This window comes from Cinclus cinclus, chromosome 1, assembly GCF_963662255.1.
Source record: "Cinclus cinclus chromosome 1, bCinCin1.1, whole genome shotgun sequence".
Lineage (NCBI taxonomy): Eukaryota > Metazoa > Chordata > Aves > Passeriformes > Cinclidae > Cinclus > Cinclus cinclus.
Genome location: NC_085046.1, coordinates 30,040,000 through 30,062,732, shown reverse-complemented (window position 1 = coordinate 30,062,732; position 22,733 = coordinate 30,040,000). Strand labels below are relative to the sequence as shown.

Genomic DNA, 22,733 nt, shown 5'->3' with positions numbered 1-22,733 from the left:
TCTCTCTGCTTTGGGTGGTTAGGCATAAGGCTTCATCAGCAGTCTATGTGACCATAAAATATTGACTAGAAATTGGAACAGACGTGCAGGATCTCTTTCATTCTGGCAGTGGAGCTATAGCAGCATGGTACATTCCCCCTTGTCATCTTCTCACATTCTCACACAAGATCAGCAGAGGTTCTTACAAATAACTTATCTTAAACAAATTTCTACAGACATCAACAAAGGGAATATAATTAAGCTTCACTGGTTATTCACAGCAATGCCTTTTAGAATTTTGAACTGAAATATCTGAAAGATAAAATCTTGGTAAAAATCAAGTGTTTCTTCCTGTTCATAATTCTTTTTTCCTGGAGTTTTTTCTTGAAAAATATTTATTTAGAAACCATGCATTTTTTTTTGCTTGAGTTCCTGAATTGTCTTGAACCTAACCCAGTTTGTTATGAACATTAGAATAGAAATAAAGATAGAAATAGACAAAACCTTGTTGTACAGTAATATGAGGTCATATTCCTAGCAACTCAATTCATCTAGTCAGTAGTCTGCTTTGGAAAGGGTGGTTGCCTGCCTTTCAAGGATAAGCATTTAGAAGTTTAATTATTCACTCTGCAGTAACAGGTTCTGTCAAGAGTTTGTATTTCATGTAGCTGTTCCTTCTGGCAAGATCCTCCCTGATATTTGGTGGACCAGGCGCACATTTCAATCGACCTTGCTTACTTGAAGGCAACTGATAAAATCCTGTCTTTCTTAGGTGGATAATGAATGTGATTATATATGCTAATATTCATGGTTGTGCACGATAAAAACTTATATGTGTCCCTAACGATTGATCTTGACTAGATGAATTTACAGTGTTGTGCTTTCTAAACTCTCTGGCCAGGACTTGCATCTGTGCCAGTCACCTGCAATGCCTGGTATCCATATGACCAGCTTCTCTAGTGTCACCCTGTTGTAAATTGTGGATATAATGGAAAGCATTTCAAATTGCTTCCTTAGCCAATACTACAAACCTGGCCTACTGTTTTCAATAGCTATAGCAACTGATATTATTCCTCCTGTAAAGAAGTAATTTTATTCTTGTTTTGCCTTACCTTTCCCCAGAACATTCTTATTAAATTCATATAAGCATCCCTCTGTAACAGGCTGATTAAAAGAGAACTGCATTTCATCCTGAGCTCATGTGCAAATATTTCCTCAGTTAACACATCTCTCCATTCCCACTAGGATTAGATCATTGTACATCTAATATTTCATAAGAATTTGCTGCTGATTTGATAAATTGAAAAGATGGCATCTTCTTTACCACAAAGTCTTTTGCCCCACCAAAAAAAAAAAAAAAAAGACCATACTGTAATAAATAACAAATATACAGTACAGCTTCCTAAGACAGATTCCAAGAATTTTATGTGCTGTAATTTAATCCTTAGAGAAGCAGAGGATATTAAATGAACTAAACTGTCTTAGCCAGAAATCTCTGATTTGGGCTGCTCTTTGATGTTTATATCTGAAAGTCTTTGATGTCTTAAAATTGTTTCAGAAATTAGAAAAAAATCTTGACTTTGTAAATCATTTTGTGGTTACATAAATGACAATATGATGATGAATGGCACAGAATTTACAAAAATGAATCATTTCTCTGAATATTAAGTTAATCAAAAAGCCAAGACTGTCTAGTATGAGCTCCTAGCGCTTTAAAGATCCTTTGGCGTTCCAGATGCACAATGAAACAAAAATAGTGTAGCCTTATTATGAGCACCTTTCCACATCTGCAATCCTGTTATACAATAAACTCTTGTTCTTTTGTAACAAGATTGCACTGGTTCTTTTTTTTTCTTTCTTTCTTTTTTATTATTAATTTGAAACATGTGGTGAGAGGGTAATCCAGTAAGCCATAGGCATTTCATATCAGGGCTTTCATGCAATCACATGTAACTTCAACCATCTGGGTGGAAGAACAGATAGAACCTGCTTTATATCGATAGACTGTGAATGATAGCAAGGAGCAGAAAGAGTAGAGTTCTAATGAATATTATAATTTACTTCTACAAACATAGGCTCATTGATGGAATAAACTGGTTTTGCTATTAAATAAAATAACAAGCACTAGGAAATGTTTGTTGCATTTGCAGCATTTTAAATGTATAACTTTGTAAGTGGATGCAAATGGGTACATATGAAAAATAAAAGAGAACAAGTTGCATGCATACACGTGCATAAAAAGAGACATTTCTGCCAGCAATGCATTTTTCTGATTGGTAAATAAATGCAGCTTTTAAATTCATTGAACTTAGTGATTAGGTAGACAATCAAAAGATAATAATTTAGAAACCAGATGTCTGCTTTCATCTTGAGCAAAGAGAAAGCATTTTCTCTGAAAACACATTCATTTATTGTTTATTTTCAAAGTGAAGTTTAAAATTAAATTATAGTGTTTGGAAGGAAAAAAATTAAATAGACATCTGAAAGAAATAGAATCTATTTATAATTTTACCTTTTTGATGTCAGAAGATATCCTAGAGGAAAGCCTTAGGGATATAAATTCTTCTCAGACTTAGAGTAAAGGCATGCAATTTTTTAAGATGCATTATCCTGTATCAAAGTTTTTGGAAAACCTGATAAAAATTTAAGAGTTCGTGCATCTAAAAGATTAAAACCAACAACCAATGCAAACAGTTAAAATTATTTACAGTCGTGTGAAATCCAAACTGCACACATGTGGAGTGCTCTGTATGTTGTAAAAACTGCAGTTCAGTCTGGAATTCCGTACAATAGAAGTTGAGAGAAAAATATGTGACACACAACATCTTTGCCTGTACAGTACAAATTAGTGAGTTTCTACCCTGTGTTTCAGTAACATATTGTCTAATCATTAAGACAATTCTTTGCTGATGTTTTCTTTTAATGTAGCATTCTGTTCTGTACAAGTGACAGAATGGAACAAATTCCAAGGTAAGAAACTGAGCAATGAAATTATACTCTGTTTGCATGAATAGTTTAATAAATAAGATATTAAAAGACTTATCTTCCAGATAATTTTTTTAGATAGTTAGTAGTTTAACTGACTGTTGTTGCTCCTGCTTGTGTGTGTGTAGCCAGCATTCTATGCAGTCCCCAGGCATTCAATACTTCATTTTAAAGAAGAGCCAAAGCCATAAAACAACAAATTACTTTATGACTTAATAAGTTCTTATCACACTTAAAGAGTGAATGGCACTGCTTCTGTATGGATATCTATGGACACAAACAAGTTGTTTGCCTTTTTGGTACTAAAAAGGTCAGACATATTGTATCAAAATAGTCTGCTATATTTCATGTATATTTCCTCAGATGCCATGAACACAAATAAATTCAAGACCTTTTATTTTAACCTAAATAAACTCTTCTGTGGAATTTTTTTTTAGAAACTGAGGACTAGAGGATGTGCTTTATACTCCTGTGGGGAATAAGTGTGCTCTTTCACAGGAAAAAGACAATGGGATTCAGAACTCCAGATTCCAAGGATCAGAATCACAGAAATGCTGTTTGCAGGGGATATTTGGAGGTTTCTCCCTCAAAAGTTTACTTTTGCTAGCTAGCACTAGTTCAGGTAAGACATAACTTAGTGCTACCCTGCCTAGGAATCTCACAATTGAAGATTTCCCATCCTCTTTGGGCAGTCTGTTTCAGTGTTGTACTATCTGTCTGCCAAAATTAGGAGGTTTTTGTCATGTTTGTATCTCCCCTTCTAGTAGTTGCAGGTTACTAGGTTGCTCCCATGCCCCACTTAATACAGTCCGATACATGATCTACCTATTTTGCAGTTTGCAGTACTGGTTTACATTCCACCTGTAGTCCATCACAACATTGTTATTTCCCAACCTGTATGGATACATGAGGTTGTTCTGACCCAGATTCAGGATCCTCATGATGTTCATGTTGGTCCAGTTCTCAAGAATCCTTTGAATTAATGTTTTCCAACTCTTCATGTCAATCATTCTTCTGTATTAACAATATCTGAGGATTTACCTGAGGACATATTCTGTGTCACCATCTAAGCTGTTGATGGAAATGCTGAACAATGAGTCCCAGTACCAAACCATAGGGTACTTTGCTTATTGCCAACTGGAATACAAAGCATTGATTCTACTACGCTTTTACTGTGGTGGTAGAACCAATTTGCAATGTATTTAACAAACAGCCCATATTTCCTCAGATTCAGAGAGAATCTTTTTGGGGACTGTGCCAAAAGCCATCCTGATGACTGGGTATCTATTGTTTTCCTCCTGCCTGCTCAGCCTGCCATCTCATGACAGCAGGCAATCAAGCTGGTCAAGTCTGAACTAGTTGTTCCTGATTGCTTTCATGTGTTTGAGGATGGATTCCAAAGGGGCATGCTTCACAGTCTTCACGGGGATTGATAGGCCCTAAAATTCCCAAAGTCCTTCTTCCATTTTTCCTAAAGATATGTGTAGTGTTAGATATTTTTGATAGCAAGGAATTTTCCTGGTAACCACAGGGTTTTTTCAGAGACTGTAACACTGCAATCTCTGCAGCCAGCTCTTCCAGTGGCCTTGGATGAATGCCATCCATTTCTACTAGCTGTAAATTTCTGTCAGTAATACTTACCCTGTTTCTACTGCATTATTTGGTATCCATCACTTCACCAAATTACATAGGTCAGCGCAGAGGTGTGAGATCAGGCAATGCCTGTGAAAACCAAGACAAAACCCACAAAGCCTACTTCAATTTCTTCTGTATCACTTCATAGAAGTAGCTTTCCTATCTCAAAAAACTTGCATTTTTCCTTAACTTTATTTTGCATCTAACTACAGTCTTGTTCCATCACCTTTTATGTCCCTGCCTGCTTTTAGCTCAGACTAGATACTGGTCTGTTCATTGTCTCTAAATACCAAAGAAATTGATTACTATACATGTGCTTTTTCATTTGTTTTCTTTCCACTTCTTGCATGTTGTCATTGCATTTCAACTAATCAGAAAGATTCCCATTTAGCCAAAAGAAAAACTAGTAAGGGGTCTTGGACCAGTCAAGTGGCTGCATTAGGCTACACTGGTTCCTGATGTTCTAATCATCACTTTTTGACTTGTGAAGCTGATATGAGAAAGGATAGGCTGGTGCACAAAATTGGCTTCTATGTCTTTTTGGTGATTTTCTGTAAGCAGTCTGCTCAGGAAACATGAAAAGTAAAATGGGAAACAGTGGCAGATAAAGCAGATAAAGTCTGAAAAGTCCAGGTTCCAGTAGAGACCCACTCAGTTCTTTAGCCTTGTTTTCTCAGTCAGTGGTTGAGAATTTCTCTCAGCTGGAAAAAAAAAAAAAAAAAAAAGAAAAAAAAAAAAAAAAAAAAAAAAAAGAAATTATTTTTAAACCTTTGACTTCTTACCCCTTTTAAACTCTTATTTTTCCAAGAATTCTCTGACAACCTCAAGACCAGCAATATAGCAGCAAGTTCTGCCATTGACTGAAAATAGCACCTGTGACTGTAGCCGCAGAATGGTATTGCAAATTTCTTCTTTTTCACCCTTCTGAGAATTATTTTGTAAAAATTCTAACATGCATACATGTGGCCAGTGAGAAATTTTGCTGAATCCATTTTTGCTAAAAAGAGCACCAGGTTAAGTATGTCGGTTAGTGACTTTATACTGCTACCTAGGTCTGCAGTTGGTTTAATCCAATGATTAATTTTAGTTTAATTATTTGTAAGATAATTATTTTGAATATTAAAAAGCTATTAACTAAAACACTCTGCTCTCCCAACTCTTTAAGTAACTGTTTCTGTGTTAATCTTTGAATAAGTCTAATAATATTAACTCTTTCAAAAATACACAATGCACTTAAAACATGTGGTTTAAAATATTCTGAAGAAATTAACCATAATTCTAAATAGCAAATTAAAAAAAAACAAATTATGTGATTGCTTAAGAATGCACTAAGAAACTCTCTTTCAACACAGGCTTAGAGGAATGAGTCAAGAAATCCTGGAAAAAAATCTCTCATAGCAATAAAGACTAAACCAAAACCACCACAGCTAGTCTTCAACATCCTAGGACACTCCTGACTGACTACTGTGTACTAAGGTATAACAAGTTTTTAATTCACAGTGTTGATTTTCTACCTGAGCTAAATTAAATGAGATTATATATTCTTTTTTACATTTCAAAAATAGGAAAGAAAATAGATTTTCTCAGTTATTCAATCTTTCTGCAACTAAAGATAAAATGGATTGTTCCATTCCTAAATTATTTTCTCTGGATCTGGTCTCACAAATGAGACAATCCCAGAGAGATTTAGCTTTGAAAGCAAAAGTGAATGATTTGATTTTCCCCGACTTTGTGAGCCAGGATTACCTACCAATTAAAGAATTAAGCTAGTAGACCAGAGACAGTGGGTTTGTTCTTAGCTGTGCAACTAATGTATTTTTGGTAACCCAATGCAAAGAATCAAGGCTGCGTCTCTTCAGCTTATCCTTTTACAAGGTGATATACATACACATTTTGCTGGTGTGGTATTTACATGCCTATACTTGCAATTTAGAGCCTTTCTACCCATGAATGAATAGAATCAAATATGTAAAGAGAGAATAGCAGAATAACATTACTTTCTACAACTCACGTACTCTAGTGTTAGCAAAACATGCCATAGCCTGGACTCTGTATTTATGTGGGTAGCAGTAAATATCTGCAGGTCCTGCTTTATGTGTTTCCATAATTGCACTTGTGGTCTGGGGACATTTTAAATGCAAGGAAGGAGTTGTCTATGACTCACAATGTCCTTTCTGCAAATGAGTTGATGCTGTTGTTCCCCATTGTTAGCCTGGGGAAAATCCCTAACAGGGACTGAGATTTCATTATTCAGTAATTCTCTGAAGCTGGGCAAATCTGAGGCAAAGATGACCTGGGACAGGACATGAAGAAACTGATTTTTATCAGTGAGTTTATAGAATAACTGGACTATGAGTTCTCATTCCTTACTTCCTAGCTTTTAACATACACTTGGGCACATATTTTATTTACTATTTGCTTTCAAAATTTGCTACTTACATATAATTTTATTAGGTATTGTCTTTATTTGCTAAACTCTCCCCTTCCTCTTCATGTTGGGGAGGGAATGGGAGAAACATTTCCCCTGCATAAAAGTAATGTCTGGTCTTCCTTGATCTTCAGGGCCAGGGTAGCACTTTCCCAGGTATTAAAATACTCAGCTTCTCCTTATTTAGTTCCAAAAGCCTTTTACTCACTCATTATGATTATTGCTTTATAACTACTGATAAGCACCAACCTCTGTATTATACCAATATTTCACTTCTGTCAGAACCTAAAAGAGAAAATGGGAGGAAGTAGAAAAAGTGATGCAATGATCTACATATAGGAAGGAAGAGGGCTGTTTAAAAAAATCCAATACCTTGACACATTTTGTATTTGTAATAATCTCAAAAGATTAATATTTATTTTACTTTTACCCAAAACAAATAAAATTGCATTGCAGACATTAGCATCTACGTGTCTACGTGCATGTGTCTATGGCACAACTTTATGCAAATTTATTTTTTCAATGAATAGTCTGACCAGGTACCTAAAAATGAGATGCTATTTTTGTTCTAATGAGAATAAACAAAGGCAGCTCAAATAATATTTAAAAACCTACATGTGAATTCTCCAGAATGTAGTGAATCACATAATTGGAAAAGACAACCTTACACAAGATTTGAAGTAGTCGAATGTTTACCTTGCCAAGATTTTTCTATCAAAATGGTAGATCCTCTCATCTCAGTTGGTAGTGAGCAGCACCTTTTACCACCTTTGAAACCTTTTCTAAAGAAAATTCAGCTTCATGAGCATTCAAAACATTTAATCTCGTACTTATGAAAAATATTAAAAGAGAAAATTAGAAAAATTAGTGTTTTTTGTAGCATAGATTATTAAAGGTATAGTAGACTGGCAAAGTTTTTACTGTGATTTGAGCATGAAAAGTATTATAAAAACATTTAGGTTAATTTCCTCCCCTACACACATACACATGAATCAAACAAATGGGTTAAAAAACATATGATTTAAGAAAATGGCTTTGAGCTTCTTTACCTTCTAATGTTAAACCCATAAAAAGAATATATAACTAATGCCTATTTCAGTAACTTTAATATTGCTGTTAATAATTTTATTACTAATAACAACATGAGTTCTACAACTCAATTACACTGACATCGATGATTCCTTTTATTCTGTAATCCAGCCAAAATTATCATGTGTAAACAAAACAACTGGGAAATGAACGGATTTCCTCATCCTTCAAAATACTGAAAATTGTATATTTTTCATAGGACTACATTTTCAAAAACCCCATTTAAGACCTACTCTGCTAGACCAGGTTACAAGTTATATGGCTTCAAATATTCTAGATTGCTTATAACTTTCCATTAATGTTGCCAAATTTCTTAATGCTTGAGAATGGTAACTTAGTGTAGCTCTGAGTGTTGTACCAGACCAAGGCCTGGGGTTGGATAGCCCCAGTGACAAGTGAAAATGGGCTCTATGATTGTATAGAAACACAGAGGGCAAATAGAGCAGTGAGAAGGGGGAGTCTGGGGGAAAGAGCAATGAACTTCAAGAGGTGAGAAGACTGAATCCCAGGAAGGTAGAACTAAACCATGTTCCACGTGGAAATTAAAGTAAATAGCCTCTTTTCCTCAGTCTTCAACAGTAAGGACAGTTGCTCTCCAGGTACCCAGACCTCTGCTGGAGGACAGGGGTAGGGAGCAGAATGAAAACCCCATGGTCCCAGGGGAAATGGTCAGCAATCTGCTACATCACTTAGATGTAAGTGATGTAGACACACACAGGTCTGCGGGGCTGGCTGGGATCCACCCAAGGGTACCAAGAGAGCTGGCAGAAGTGATCACTCTGCCACCTTTCATCATCCAACAGCAGCCCTGGCTAACCAGGGACATCCCAGGGGGCTGAGTGTGAGGACCATCTACAAGAAGGGTGAGAAAGAGGATATAGGGAAATACAGGCCTGTCAGCCTGACCTTATTCTGGGAAAGGCCATAGAGCGGATCATCTTGAGTGACACCACATGGCATGTACAGGACAACAGTGGGGATCAGGCCCATCCAGCAGGAGTTTATGAATGATGATGCCAGCAAGTATCTGTGAAAGCTTCTGGAAAAGTGTTTGTTACCATTCCCAGATCCTGGTGGCAGTGGAAGAAGATTTGGCTGCATAGTTTTGAAGGCAGTAAGCAGCACAATGGATCTAAAGATTTCAGCCCTGCCACTGGCACACATGAGAAAGATATGATGGAACACAGAATGGAAATCTTCATTTTACAGTTCATTTTAAAAATGTGGCAAATAGCAGTTACACTGGTATGTATTTTGAAAATCACATTTGCAGAATCAAACCTTTTAGGTTAGTAAGCAATCAAAGCTTACGTCATGTCATTAATAAAAACACGTTCCAGAAATATATTAGTAAATCTCTTGATGAACATATATTGCATATAATTAATATAAAAATCATATACCATCCGTGGAGGAACCAAGTATACAAAGCTGAATATTTTAATAGGATCTCCATAAGGTTAAAAGTCTCTATAACACAAAAGGTCACAGAAGTTAAATTCTAGATAAATCAAACTGGAGCTCTCAATTCCAATTTACCTTATTGTTCTATTTGCCACAATTCTTCTATTTCTGTTTGACATTTGTTCTGTTCCTGCTTTCCATTTGTAAAGAGAAAAAAATACTCAATCCACATGTACCAAGCATATTGATATGGCATCTGCTAAAGCATGAAAAATGTTCTAAAAGCGAGATTTTAAATCTTATATCTAATAATGACTTACTTACCACAGAAAAAAAGAAAAAGGTTGAATGACTAAGCAAAAATAAGCAAACACTATTCACAGTATTAGCTGCTTCCAGTGTGTTGAATGGGAATAAAATAGAAATTCAGTTGGAAAGATATTATGTGATACTGTAATTGTAAGCTACTGTCATAAATGCACACAAAAACACGAGCTGTTAAGAGCTATTAAGAAGGACTATGAAGAAAAGAAATTACATACTAGCCAGAAGCTAGCAAAGCAATGGATGGCTGAGAAACTTGGCAAAGGACACATGTTTTCTGGAAATAACTTTCAGTTCAGTCCCTTTGCTAGTTGCAGGAGATACACCTGTGAACTGTAAAAAATATGTAAATTCCAGGAAAAAAAAATAAGAAAAAAAATGGAAAGGATTAATCTCGGTGCCCTATCAAACATACATTTATTCTGTTGATATATAAGCAAAATCTTCACAGAAAACTACCTTTCAGGCTAACATTTCCCTGTATTTTAAAAATTTTGAGAAGTAGAAGAGAAAAATAACATTCAATAATGCCTCTAGTACATAATTATAAAACAATAAAATTAAATATTTGCAATAAAATCTTTGAAAAAAATCTAGACTTCTAGGTAAAGAATACATATTTTATTGCATTCCATTTCAACAAAAAAATATTTGTATAACAAAATTAAGATTAAAGAAGCTATGTTTGAATAACATTGCACTTTTTCATGGATGCTGATAAAAAGCCAGGAAATTCAAAGTTAAGTTTGACATTCCAACCTTAATGCATGTCCTGTTCTCAATCCCTCCCACCCCTAAGGTTATGATTAAGGAAAAAAGTATCATTCATAAAACTTTGCAAGCATGATGAATCCCATCCCACCCTAACCACAGCTGTTCATTTCATTTGTCTATGATTTACTCAAGATTACAGTTTCAAACTTTTTCTTCATCATTTGGTCCCGTATGGGGAAAAATCAATAGTTGCTTCTCTTTAATCTCTTCAAATGGTGTGTAATACCACTGTAAATAAGAATGAACTGCACTTTACTGGCAGAACATACCTAGTTTTATTAGGTTTTGCCCAAAATATTGATTTTTCCTAATGATTTCCTGTGTCAGGGAATAATGATGTTACTGAATGTCACATTTTTTGTCTGAGAAAGCCAAGTTGTGAAACCTGATCTTTGTAAGTAGGTGCTTGTATTCAAATTGGAGTCCTGTTAATGGCAGGCTGTGGCACAGGAATGCATTAATTCAGTCAGATGCAAGTAGGATCAGTGCCTGAAATTACTGATAGAATCAGACTGTAAAGCTTCAGCTCACTGGATATATTCTGGTTTTCAGAACAGAAATAGTACCTCTGCTGAACTAGTAAGCTGGCTTCACCTGCTTTGTGAGCAGAGATTTTTCACATATATCACCAGCCTAAGGAATAGAGTTAATTCTTAAACTGTCTATACAGGTAAACTGTAAAAGAAAAGAAAATTTGCAGAGAATTCTTGCAGACTCCAACTCTAGACACTGTACCAAATACACCAGTTGTGTTTGCCTACATACTCCGGATATACATCTTATTGGATTTTTTTAGTCTTCATTCATACACTGCTAATTCTAGAGATATGGCTCATCCTACAGAACTGAAACCAGCATCTCCAAGCTTTTCACAGTCTATCATGAGAGACAGATTTGAAGTGGACCACGATGTTCACTACAGGTGTTCCTATCTCTGAGGGAACCAGAATGTCTCCATGATAACTTGATGTTTGAATAAGGTGCAGCAGTTTGATAATTTGACCCCATTTCTAGTACCCATATTATTTACCTTAACTGATGCAGTCGACAAATTCTTTCTGCAAATGAGATCTGGGGAAGTCAGGCTGAGGTAACTTTATCCTCTCCTCCATACATTTCACCTGTCTCTAGTGTACCAAAGGCTTTCCCAGCAGTTTCAGCCAGCAAAGCACTGGTTCCTCTGGTCTGTATTAGCTTTGACCTTTACTTCACCAGCCTACTCAGTTCTGGTTTTGTTGCAAGGCACTCGAGAAAGTACTGACCATTTAATTCATTTTATACATTTTGTTAGGTCTCCCTCAGCTTCACTCAGTTGTAAAATCTTTGAACATAAACTCTACCACAGTCCAGTGCCCACTGTCTATTTGACCTCATAGTGCATTGAGATATTTGAGGACTCTTTGACTCTTCCAGTGATATCACATTCAATCACATTTGTTATGCTTTCATTTTAATACTGTGGCATTCTTCTAGCATCAAAATAACCAGTATTCAACTAGCTTTGAATAAATATTTAATTTTTAATATTAATTTATTTTTAATATTAATTCATCAGTGGTGTCCATAGTGCCTTCCTCTTCTCCACTGACAGAGCAAGGGTCAAGACGAGATATTGTCCAAACTCTGTCTATTCCCTTGTGAGCTGGCCCAATCTCCACACCTGTATTCTGTATTAATCCTGTCTGGCCTGTCAGGAATGCAAATTGTAAGTCCAACAGGACAGGAACTGCCCTGGGTTTTGAGGTAGTAAGATCCTGATCCATGAACATTACTGTAATTTTAAGTTTAGCAAGAAGATCAGGCTGCTGCAATGTCAATAATTTGAGAGATTGTATTAGTGTCCCACAGACTCCATCTGTTTCTGTTATCCAGGGCAGAATTTGAAAATGACAGCAACTGTCAAACTATTAATGGACCTGTTAAATGAGATTTTTTTTTTTCCATTCTACAAGAAAAGGGTAGGCATTTTTTTCAGTTACCTATACTTTTATGATTTGCAAAGCAGACAGTACCTTTCAGGTTTTTGTCTAATGAGTCATATCTGATGGAGAGTACCTACATATTTCTGCATCTTAGGATCACTGCTGATTTCCAGTGAATTATCCAGTAATGTGCAGATCTCTGTTAAAATCTATAGCATCTATAGCAATTAATAATTCAAACTTACCAGATTGGCTGTATTTTCCTGTGTGATATTGTGGACAATTATCTGCACAGGCACACAGCACACAAAGTGATAAATGGGCTCGGCAGAAAAGGATATATATACTTTTCTGATAGGGCTAATAGATCAGAAAAGTTGTTTTGGTTTGAGTTTTAAACACAAACCGTACATGAGCATCAAGAAGAATTTTATAGATATTTCTGAAGAATAATTTTGAAAATAGCTGCATAGTGGTATGTAATTGTAGCCATCAGTTCTTAGCATCTCTAAACACCTTGTGAGAGAAATTTTAGTTGATAAACAAGTGAACTTAAAAGATAAGTTTAGAGAGGGGTGAAATAAGGTAGGAGTCATAAAGAAAACTGCACTTATATTTAAAAGAAATCTAGAACACACTTTGGATCACCTAATCTGCTCTGAGACCAGTTTGGAGTAACAAAGCAGCCTCTTATGAGAGTTCACTCTGCTCCTCTGACATTCTTGCTTTGTCTAGGCACTGAAAAATCTGTCTTGCAGCATTGGATATTCATTATACATTGCCTCAGCTCCATACTTTCCCCAAAGTGACAAAAATCACCAAATACAAAAAGTACCACATATTAGGTACCACAGCTGATAGAGTTTATTCTATATAATCTAAAATATTTAATATCAGAAAAAAGTCAATATTTTAGCAAAAAATAAGGGGGGAAAAAAGGATAAAAAGCAGAAAAACAACAGCTTTATGAGAGTATTCACCTTGGTAACAAGTCTTCATTTTCTGCTAGGACCTCCCAGTCCTGTTACGGTCCTGTATTGCTTCCTTTAGGCAACATTATTATTTTTATGGTTTATGTTATATTACTTTGTAATGCATTATTAGCTAGAAAAGCTTGTACCTTTACATTCTTGCAATATAAACCTCTTCCAGCTCTGGTTGTCTTTGTACCTTGCATCCTGCAAAAAACTGCAACTAGAGAGGTGAGCAAGAGCTTCTTTGGGAAGATACTTTGTTGAAGGGCGAATCTGTCCTCTACTAAATGCCATTTTCCTACAGGACAGTAAATTCGTGTGAAGTTTGACATTGAGGTGAAGAGTTAATATTTTTCCATTATTTTATTTCACTATCTGAAGTAGTTTTATTTCCACTATAATTTTGAGTTCTGCAGTGACATATCTTTCCTGGCATTTGTCCTTAATATATACCTCCATGTCTTTAAACAAAATACTTGTCACCTCAGCTAAAAGTAGCCCAAATAAGTCATGGTCCTTAGTGGGTCAGTTATACATATCTGATCTTTCTTCCACCAGGTATTTTTATATAACGCTTGATATTTACGGCTTTTCAACTTACTTTTGGATGCTCTCTAGGCAACACCTCTCTCAACAGAGGTTTTACAGCTCCTCCTTCCCTCATTGCTTCATTCACCAGGTGTTTTATTGAACCGTATTAGTCACAAATAAACAAGTCTGAGCGTCTCTCTCCTTGCTGGCTAAGAAACCTCTTAGCCCCAGCAGGAATTAAGGCAGTCCCCTTGTTGCTCGCTCTTTACCCATCCTTAGGGGGGCTGTTGAAGTATCCTCGGTGCCGCCTCTCACTGTCCCGACAGGCTGGGGAGAGGCTGGTTGTGGTCCCGGACGAGGGGGTGGTGGCGATGTCCCCTCCGGTACCCGCAGCGCTGCCCTGGAGCTGTCCAGCGTACCTGAGCTCCGCGCACCTTCCGCAGCCCGCGCACACCACCCTGGAAGAGGGGACGGAAAGTGACTTTCCCAGGAAAGGGGATGAGTAGTTCGCTCGCTGAGTTGTCAATGACGACAAATCCCGGTTCGCGGCGGGAAATGTTTGCCATCCTGTAGGCAAACAGGAAGTATTTTCGAGGAGAGGGATCCTTCGGCCGCCCCCGTCCACCTCCTTTGATCTCACGGGCTTTGAAATCCCCTTAGAAATTAGAGACTAATTAGCCCCAAAGCGAGAGTGACAACAATGCATGACAAAGGAGAAGATTGGGTTTAAAGAAGGCAGCTCTAGAGTGATGGGCTGACGCTCCTGAGAGAGCCGTGTGTACAAATCGTGTGCCAAAGAAAATCGATCGGATTCGACCTCGGTACATCTGACACTGCCAAGGATTGCCAGGGCCGGGCTGTTTATTTAGGGAGAGTCTGTGGTGCGGGAGGGTGGAGACACAGCCCTTTTTCCAGTCTCACAAAACAAAAGCAAAACAATCCCCAGCGTCTGTCCTCGAGGAAACCTTGATCAAAGAAAGGTACCCAGCGGTGTCGGGTGTGTGGGTGGGTGTGTTTATGTGCATTTCACGGTGTTTTGGGGCACGTATCCAGAGCTATCAGTGCGGGCGCTCAAGTTGATTCCTCTGTGCTCTGCCGGTGACCGGGACGGCTCTACCAAAGGCGCCACCGCTGCCCTGAGCAGGACCAGCTTACCTTCATCTTACGGGCAGGAAGAAGGAGTTTCAAAACAGGTGCAATAAGATGGTCTGAACCGAAATGAGCTTTACGAAGCAGCCTTTTACTGGAAAGATATTTGAACTCTGATTGAAGGGGATTTAGGGGGAATGGAGAGACGATTCCAACAGTTACTACTGGGAATGCAATAGCGGGTCCCCTACAATGCTTACTTAGGCTAATGGAGGTCCTGTCATTCAGTTCCCATTGCGCTGGGATACAGGGTAAACATTCCCCGGTGACCCTCTGCATGCAGGTCCCCTCTTTAGGACATCATTAAAAGCATACAAGCAGTTGCCTGACATCAGTTGTCAGGCTGGCTCCCAGGATTCAGAGATCCCGACAGAAAGCAGGAAAACAAGCCCAGTGGAGCCCCGGCTCTGCTGCTGGGGGCTTTAAGGAGGCTGAAAATCGTTTGGTTGTGGGTGTGTAAGAAGAGACAAAAGTGCTCAGCAGGTAAGAGCGGAGGAACTGTTCCAAGAAGGAACTGTCCTTGATCGCTGTGACAGGATTGACTCGCTGGGGACTTCTCTCTCGGGAGCGTCCACGCGTCCCCGAGGGGATTGCCTGTCTCCTCTCATCAGCATCACGGCGAGAAATTTTACAGCCGCTCTTTCTAGTCCTGCTAATCCTGTTATCCGGGGGGTTATAAATATTAACGTCGCTGGGGCTGGGGATGGGGGACCAAAATAGGCCCTCTCTGAAGTAAGATGTCAGCCAGCCTTTTCCCAGTCCACCAGCGCCCGGGGCTGCTGGATGAGCTGCACGGCAGAGCCCCTCCAGTGCCCTGCCCGGAGGGGCTGCTGGGCACCTCGGTGCTGGATTTCGTGGCCGACCTTTCCCTGGGCAGCCCCCAGGGAGCCCCCGGGGCCGGGGCGGGCCTGAGGCTCTGCGAGGTCACCGCCGGGCCTCCCTTCGGGGACAGAGTCCTGTCGTTTCGGGAAGGGATGGCCCGGGGTTTGCCCCTGGCTGCCTTCGGAAATGGAGATCCCGAAGAAGAAGAAGAAGAGGAAAGGATGCGCAGCGCTTCCCTCCTGGACAGACCCAGGAGAAAACGGATCATCACCTACGCCCAGCGCCAGGCTGCCAACATACGGGAGAGGAGGAGGATGTTCAACCTCAACGAGGCATTTGATCAGCTCAGGAAGAAGGTTCCCACCTTCGCCTACGAGAAGAGGCTCTCTAGGATAGAGACCTTGCGCCTGGCCATAGTGTACATCTCCTTCATGACTGAGCTCCTGGACAGATGCAGCAGACAGGAGGCGAGCTAGGGAGCGTCCGGGCCAGGCGGGATGCAGCTGGGGCTGGGCATCACCCGCGGCAGCGAGCAGGTGGCCTCGGCAACTCCCTCCTGGGGAAGCAGAGCCGTGGCTCCTGCCTCGGCTTCTCACACCGCAGCCAGGACTGTGTAGGTGTGGGATGAAAAAACAGGAGTGTTTGGAGAAGCATGCGCTGGGGTCGGGAGGAGTTGTGGAGAAGATGGATGGAGAGGCTCAGTGTGTTACAGATTTGTTAATATTTATAATTTTTGTAAACGTAAAGGGGGGGGGGGGGGAGGAAATGAAGGTTCGAGACCCTTTGGTTTGTTTTATGCTGCCTGATTGCTTTAATATCTTTCCAATTTGTCGCCTTGGAGAAAGACTGGGCCGGGGCAGTGGAGCCCTTCCAACGTGCAGAACGCGTTTCCAGCGGGTTCGGTTCCTGCCCAGCTGCTTGCCAGGGAAATCTCGGCCCGCGCATTTTAACCCAGCGCTTTCTGCCTTAAAAAAAAAAAAATAAACAACAACTCCTTTTTCTTTGAAATCCGGTCTGCCAAGTCCACGCCGTGTGTCACGGGGCCAGGGAAGCCGAACATCTGGACACAACCGCTTGTTGTCACGATTTTCTTCCCGGGAGCGGCTCTGTCCTTACGTGTGGGCGGCCAGCACCGTCGCTCGCAGCGGGCGGGAGCTGGGCAGGAGCGGCGATCCCGGGAAGATGCGGCTGCCCGGGATGCCCCGCAGCCTTCCCGGCACCGGCGGGGCCCGCCTGGGAAACCGTCTGCGCCCTCCTGAGAGAGAAAACTTGTGAGTTTGTGGGCTTTGGTTTTGGGGACGTCAAGCAGAGACGTTTTCTTTCTCACGGAACATCTTTACAAACGCGCGCACACACACGCACCACGTTTCATCTCTGCAAGGAATAAAAAATAATGAAATACATTCTGAAAAGCCGGAGTGGGAGGAAAGGGGGAAGCCCGAGGCGGGCATGCCCCGGGGATGGGGACAGGGACTACCCCGGGGATCTCTGTCCAGCGTTACCTACTGATGCCTTCGCAGGCATCTCTGGAGAGGGGAGAGATGCCAGGAGGGCTGCAGCGGCCGCAGGTGGCCGTGACCGGTCTGGGAGTGGGGCCCAGGGCCTCCCCTAGAAGCCTCTCCGACCCATCTTGATGTGTCTCTGCCCTCCCTTCCCTCTCCCCTCCCCACTTCTCTTTGCTGCCGGCGCCTTCCTTTGCTGCGGCTGGGAAAGACCTGGATTTCTCCCCGCGTTTGCAGCTGGAGCAACCAACCTGCTCAGAGCCCGGTCCACCCGCATTAAATTGCCCCTTCAAGGCAGTGCTTCTGCGTGGCTTCAGAGGACAGCTTTTTATCTCCATTATACAAAATTACCGCGATATTAGTAAAATCAAGATTTATCCTGGGTTCAAGCTAGTATATCTAGGATACATAGAGACCTGTAGTCTCTTATTTCTTCTGTCGTGTTTTGTTAGCTCTGTGGTGATTCCTCTTCTTTTTCCTCATGTTATTCACTTTAATATTAATAATGAGAGATCTAATATCCTTTATTAATAGTCTAATATTCTTTCTCTTTTCACTTGTTTCCCTGGTTTCTTTTTCTACTAGTTTTTGTTGACCTCCCTGACTCCACACATTGCATCTGCTCTCTATTTGTCAAAATTATTTTTTTTCCAAGAGGCAGTCAGATAGTTAGCACAGCTGTATCCTTTCTAGGAACTGGGGGGTTTCATCTCCTCAGATGGTTTTGTGTTGTTTTGGGGTTTGTTTTCTTTTTTTTTTTTTTTTTTTTTTTTGTTGTTGTTGTTTTTTTTTCCTAAAAATAAAATGAGAAAAGGAACTATGAATGAACAATGTTCCAAAATTAACAATTGTTCACTTAACCCAATCTCATTTTAGTTACCATCATCTCAGGCTAAATGATAAAGACAAATTCTTTAAGGACAATGAAATATGAATTTAATATTCACTTCTTACCACTATTTCTCTGTGATCTCTCACAGTATGATTATATAACTTTCCATAATTCTTCTTGCTCTTGTCATCGAATAAAATTAGAATTCTATAGCACATAGAGTCTTAAGTTAAGAGATTCATAATATAAACATGTCTGTAACAGATAATTCAAAAATTATTGTTTTTCTCTCCTTGGTTTAATAACAAAACACTGGAATTTGTTCAAGATCCAAGTTTTTTTTCTTTTTTCATATTTCTGTTAGAGACTAGAGAAAAGCTGAAAGGAAATGTTATATTTTGTTTTTAAATATAAATGGATCTTGCATTGTGAATCCTGATTTCTAATGGGTCACTGGAAATTTTGCAGCAATACAAACAGCAGTAACATTCTTATATGAGCCACTGATATTAATTACATTAGAAATTAAAAATGCAGTTCTGGTATAAGCCAATGAACACAATATGCAAACAGCACAGAAAAAGTACCAATATGTATTTGAGCTACCCCTGAGTGACACATTAATTTATATAACCTGAGAACCAACCTGGTGAAATTGGCCTTTTTTTTTGTTTGTTTGTATTTTTCATGCTTTTCCAAAACTGATGAAGACTTACCAAAGAAAGCAGTCTAAATACAGTTTTTTCCAAGGATCCAGTGCTGAAATTAAAGCATGTCCTTATACCCGTGAAGAGCTCAGTGAAAGAGCAAGATGCCATACTGACCCATCCCTTGGCCCCTGTGGATATGTCGAAAACCTGGAAGTTTAGTCTGGTAAGAATATAAACCAATTATGGGAACGTTGCAGACAAGTTTCTTGCTGGAGTGCAATCCCATCTCGTTGAAATAACAGAACTGTGGGGTCCTTTCTCCCCTAATCCATGTCTCAGTCCAAGATAGCTGCACTCTAATCCGTGGAGTCAGCACAGTACAACAGCCTGTCAAGCTTGGGAAGACAGTGAAACCCCAACCCTAACAGAGTGCAGAAGTGCTGCTAACTTCAGCAAGGCTTGGATTTCACCCACTGCAGGGAAAGGCCTTCCCCTTGCTCAGAATCCCTGCAGACACCAGGGCTGAATCCAGCTCCTTGTCTCCCCAAAGCACAGTGCCATTATCACCGCATTAAGAACGAAAACTGACAGTGTCAATTACTTCTGGGAAAAGATAATAAGGGGCTTTTTAAAGCCTTAGAGCTGTTTGATCATAGCCCATTTTTAGACCCTGGTCTGAGGTTTGTTTATGTTCTTTTTGGCCACTGAAGACTGACTTTTGGTAGAAATTTGAGTTCCCTTGAAGCTATCATGTTACAATTAGTATTCAGACATATAAACTAAAAAATAAGACTAAATGAAATCATATTTGAGAGACATTTCGTAGCTTTCAAAGAGAAGTATAAATAATCAAATAATTTTGCAATCTCTAGTTAGATTGATCTTGTTTTACAGCTGCTGAACCTGATAGGAGGTTTAAGCAAACCAGTGCTGGAAACAGAATAAAATATTATGATAGCAGTGCAAACTTCTGCATCCACTCTCTGATCAGCTACTATGGCCCCATGATTGGTGTTTATTATCACATTTGTCAGCATTTCCATCATAAACACTCAAGTGTGGAGGGTTTATAACTCAGCTATAAAAATTCCCCCTAGGATGAGACTTGATAAGTGAAGTCTTAGTCTAAGAACACTTTTTTTTTAATTATTCTTCTACAAACTTTAAAATAAATTAGTTATTTGAAGTCATGGAGGTACTAAGCAAAAGTAACAGAAAAGTGGCTTTGATTTCTTTTTCAGATTGGTGATTCTTCTCAAGAAGAATTCCTATATGACTATACTGGTCCTTTCAATTAACTTGGACTTCTGGTTTTTGGTGGGTTGGTTGGTTTGTTTGTTTGTTTTTTTAAATTAAAAACAGCTATGATATTGAAGCTTAAAATGTGACTGCTGTGCATGCTGAGTCCCTGTTGTCACAGGAATTTGTTGTTTTACTAGGCTTGAATGCTACTAATGTGCAACAGCAACTGCCAAGCTTTCCCTAGTAATACAAGAGAATAGTTACAAGGGTGAATAGGTCTGCTGGTTATGCTCTTTTTGTAGTATGGTAAATTGGTGCTTCTTCTAAAAACAAGCTAAATATAATCAGTTCAGATTATTTGCTCTTCAGCTCTGCTCCAAAACAATGCTTGTTTCAGAGAGTGAGATGAACATTTGTCACAGCAATATATCCAGAATAAAATAACTGACAGAATAAAAATATTCAACTGTAATTGCCTAGAATTTTAGCTTTTTAGGAAGTGCAGCTTGGATATTATTTTTTAAATTGTGTTTCATCTAAATGTTGCTTTTCCACTTCTCTTTTCTAGTTTCAGTGACTGCTTTGTGTCTTGCTGGCACTAAAAGTTTAAGCCTTTGAATTTTTCACGGCTACTACTCACTCTGCTGATCACCAGCTACACTCCAGTTCAGTGGTCCTTACATACCTGAAATTCCTATTTCTCCAAAGCAATCAGAACAGGGAAGTAATTCTGTCATCTTTACTTCTGTAGTACAGTTTTCCACATTAATATATACTTACAAAGAATATAACATATTCTAACTGTAGTGTGCATTACATTATTTTAGCATGGTTTTTGCTGCTCTCTGTGCCACAATGGTGACACAGATCATGTCGTCCCATGCCGAGGGGTTTTGAATGGCTCCTACAAAGAGTTGTTGCACCGCAGGACAACAGGCTTCAGTATTGTCACACATTTTTGTCATACCTTTGCCATAATTTCAAAAAGAAAGATAAAGTATATCCTGCTGGCTTAACTGTCTCTCCTTAGCTCTGAAAGCAGAAAAAAGATAATAATTGTCCCTATGAGTTCCAGTTCCATCTTCTATTGCTCCAAGTCTTACAGGAGACCAAGGACAACTAGTACATTTTATGATTTTCTACAGAGCAAAGAGAAAATCTGTGAACGGAGATTCTTCAACATAAACACATGCACTGAAAGAAGAAGTTAATTCAGATGTTGATATTTCTTTTTATTTCTAGTATTGCTTACTTACTATGCATTCTTTAACCTTATTAATAATTCTAACTTTTGAAACTTACAGTTATCAGAGGGAAGAGTGGTAGCTATAGAACAAAGGACACAGGAATAGATATATCACAGCAACCACCATTACTGCTTGAACTTCAGGTTCATGTGGTATAGATGTTGTCTCTGATCTCACTAGAATACAGTTTAGCAAAAACTTCCAAAGCAACCAATGATTTATGATTCTTAATTATTTTGCGTGGCAAAGATGAGATATCATATGAAGGTCTTGAAGTCACTGCTGTAACAAAAGTTGTGACCTGAAGCCATAGCCATTATTTTGGTGTTTGATGATGAAATGGTGGTGTGCATCTCCACCAGTCCTTTTCAGCTGTGAGTAGTGATTACAGTGAAATTATTGCTCATATCCAGTGTTGCTGGGAAACTAAGTTAGACTTTGCAGTGCCCTGAGTTTCCTATTCAAGCTCTTAGGGTCTTGGCAGGGCTCCTTCCATGTGGAAATGTGTGTAAAGAAGGCACTGGAACTTGTTCCCAGAGCCCTGCCAATGGGAAGAGGCCATGATCTCTCCAAGGGCTGTTTCTGGGTAAAATGCCATCTGCACCATAAAAAATGTACCAAGAGACTAGAAATATAAATAAAAGTTTCATTAAACAGAAACTTTTGCAAGTGTAAGGGAAGATTCAACAAAGCCTTGCCACTCTGCTCCAAGCCTGTGCCTGGTGGCTCTTTGAATTTGCCTTTTAACCTGCCACTGCCCTGCTCCCCTCCCTCCTGGCAAACAGAAGGCCCTTATGCTACAAAGAATGTCTCCTTTGGAGCACATTTACTTGGGAAAAGAATGTAAAACCTGATAGAGCTAGATCCAGCCACAGTTCAGCAGATTTCATGTTGCAAGTGTGCTATATTTCCTATTAAAGCTGGCGCCAGCGATCACTTTCTGCCATTCAGTCCACTCCGTGTGGTTGTATATTTTCTTAATGAGGATCTGAAATCAGCCTCTTTCACTTAACTGAGCGTCTGCCAGAATTATGCCATCTTTCCAAATGCGGAGATCATATGATCCATCTGTTGTCTGCAGCCATGCCGGGGAAATATTTTCCAAAGAGAAATGTGGGTTGGTCCCAAAAGTATGTAATTATCCAAATGCTGAAGTGTTTCAGATGTTTCAAGGTGCTCTTGGGCCTGGTCTTGGGCACTGAAGCTCCTATGAAGTCTTTTAGAATAACATACATAACTAAGTC

At 39.3% G+C, this 22,733-nt stretch overlaps 1 protein-coding gene across 1 annotated transcript; it reads left to right on the top strand.

The window, feature by feature from the left end:
• Window positions 1–15,931: 15,931 nt before the first annotated feature.
• On the top strand, window positions 15,932–16,492 carry FERD3L (Fer3 like bHLH transcription factor). The gene has a single exon (XM_062495505.1). The coding sequence runs from the start codon at window positions 15,932–15,934 to the stop codon at window positions 16,490–16,492; it is 561 nt and encodes a 186-aa protein (XP_062351489.1).
• Window positions 16,493–22,733: the final 6,241 nt, after the last annotated feature.

Excerpts from the sequence above, each read along its gene's own strand:
- FERD3L (XM_062495505.1), top strand. The coding sequence starts at position 15,932 with ATGTCAGCCAGCCTTTTCCCAGTCCACCAGCGCCCGGGGCTGCTGGAT.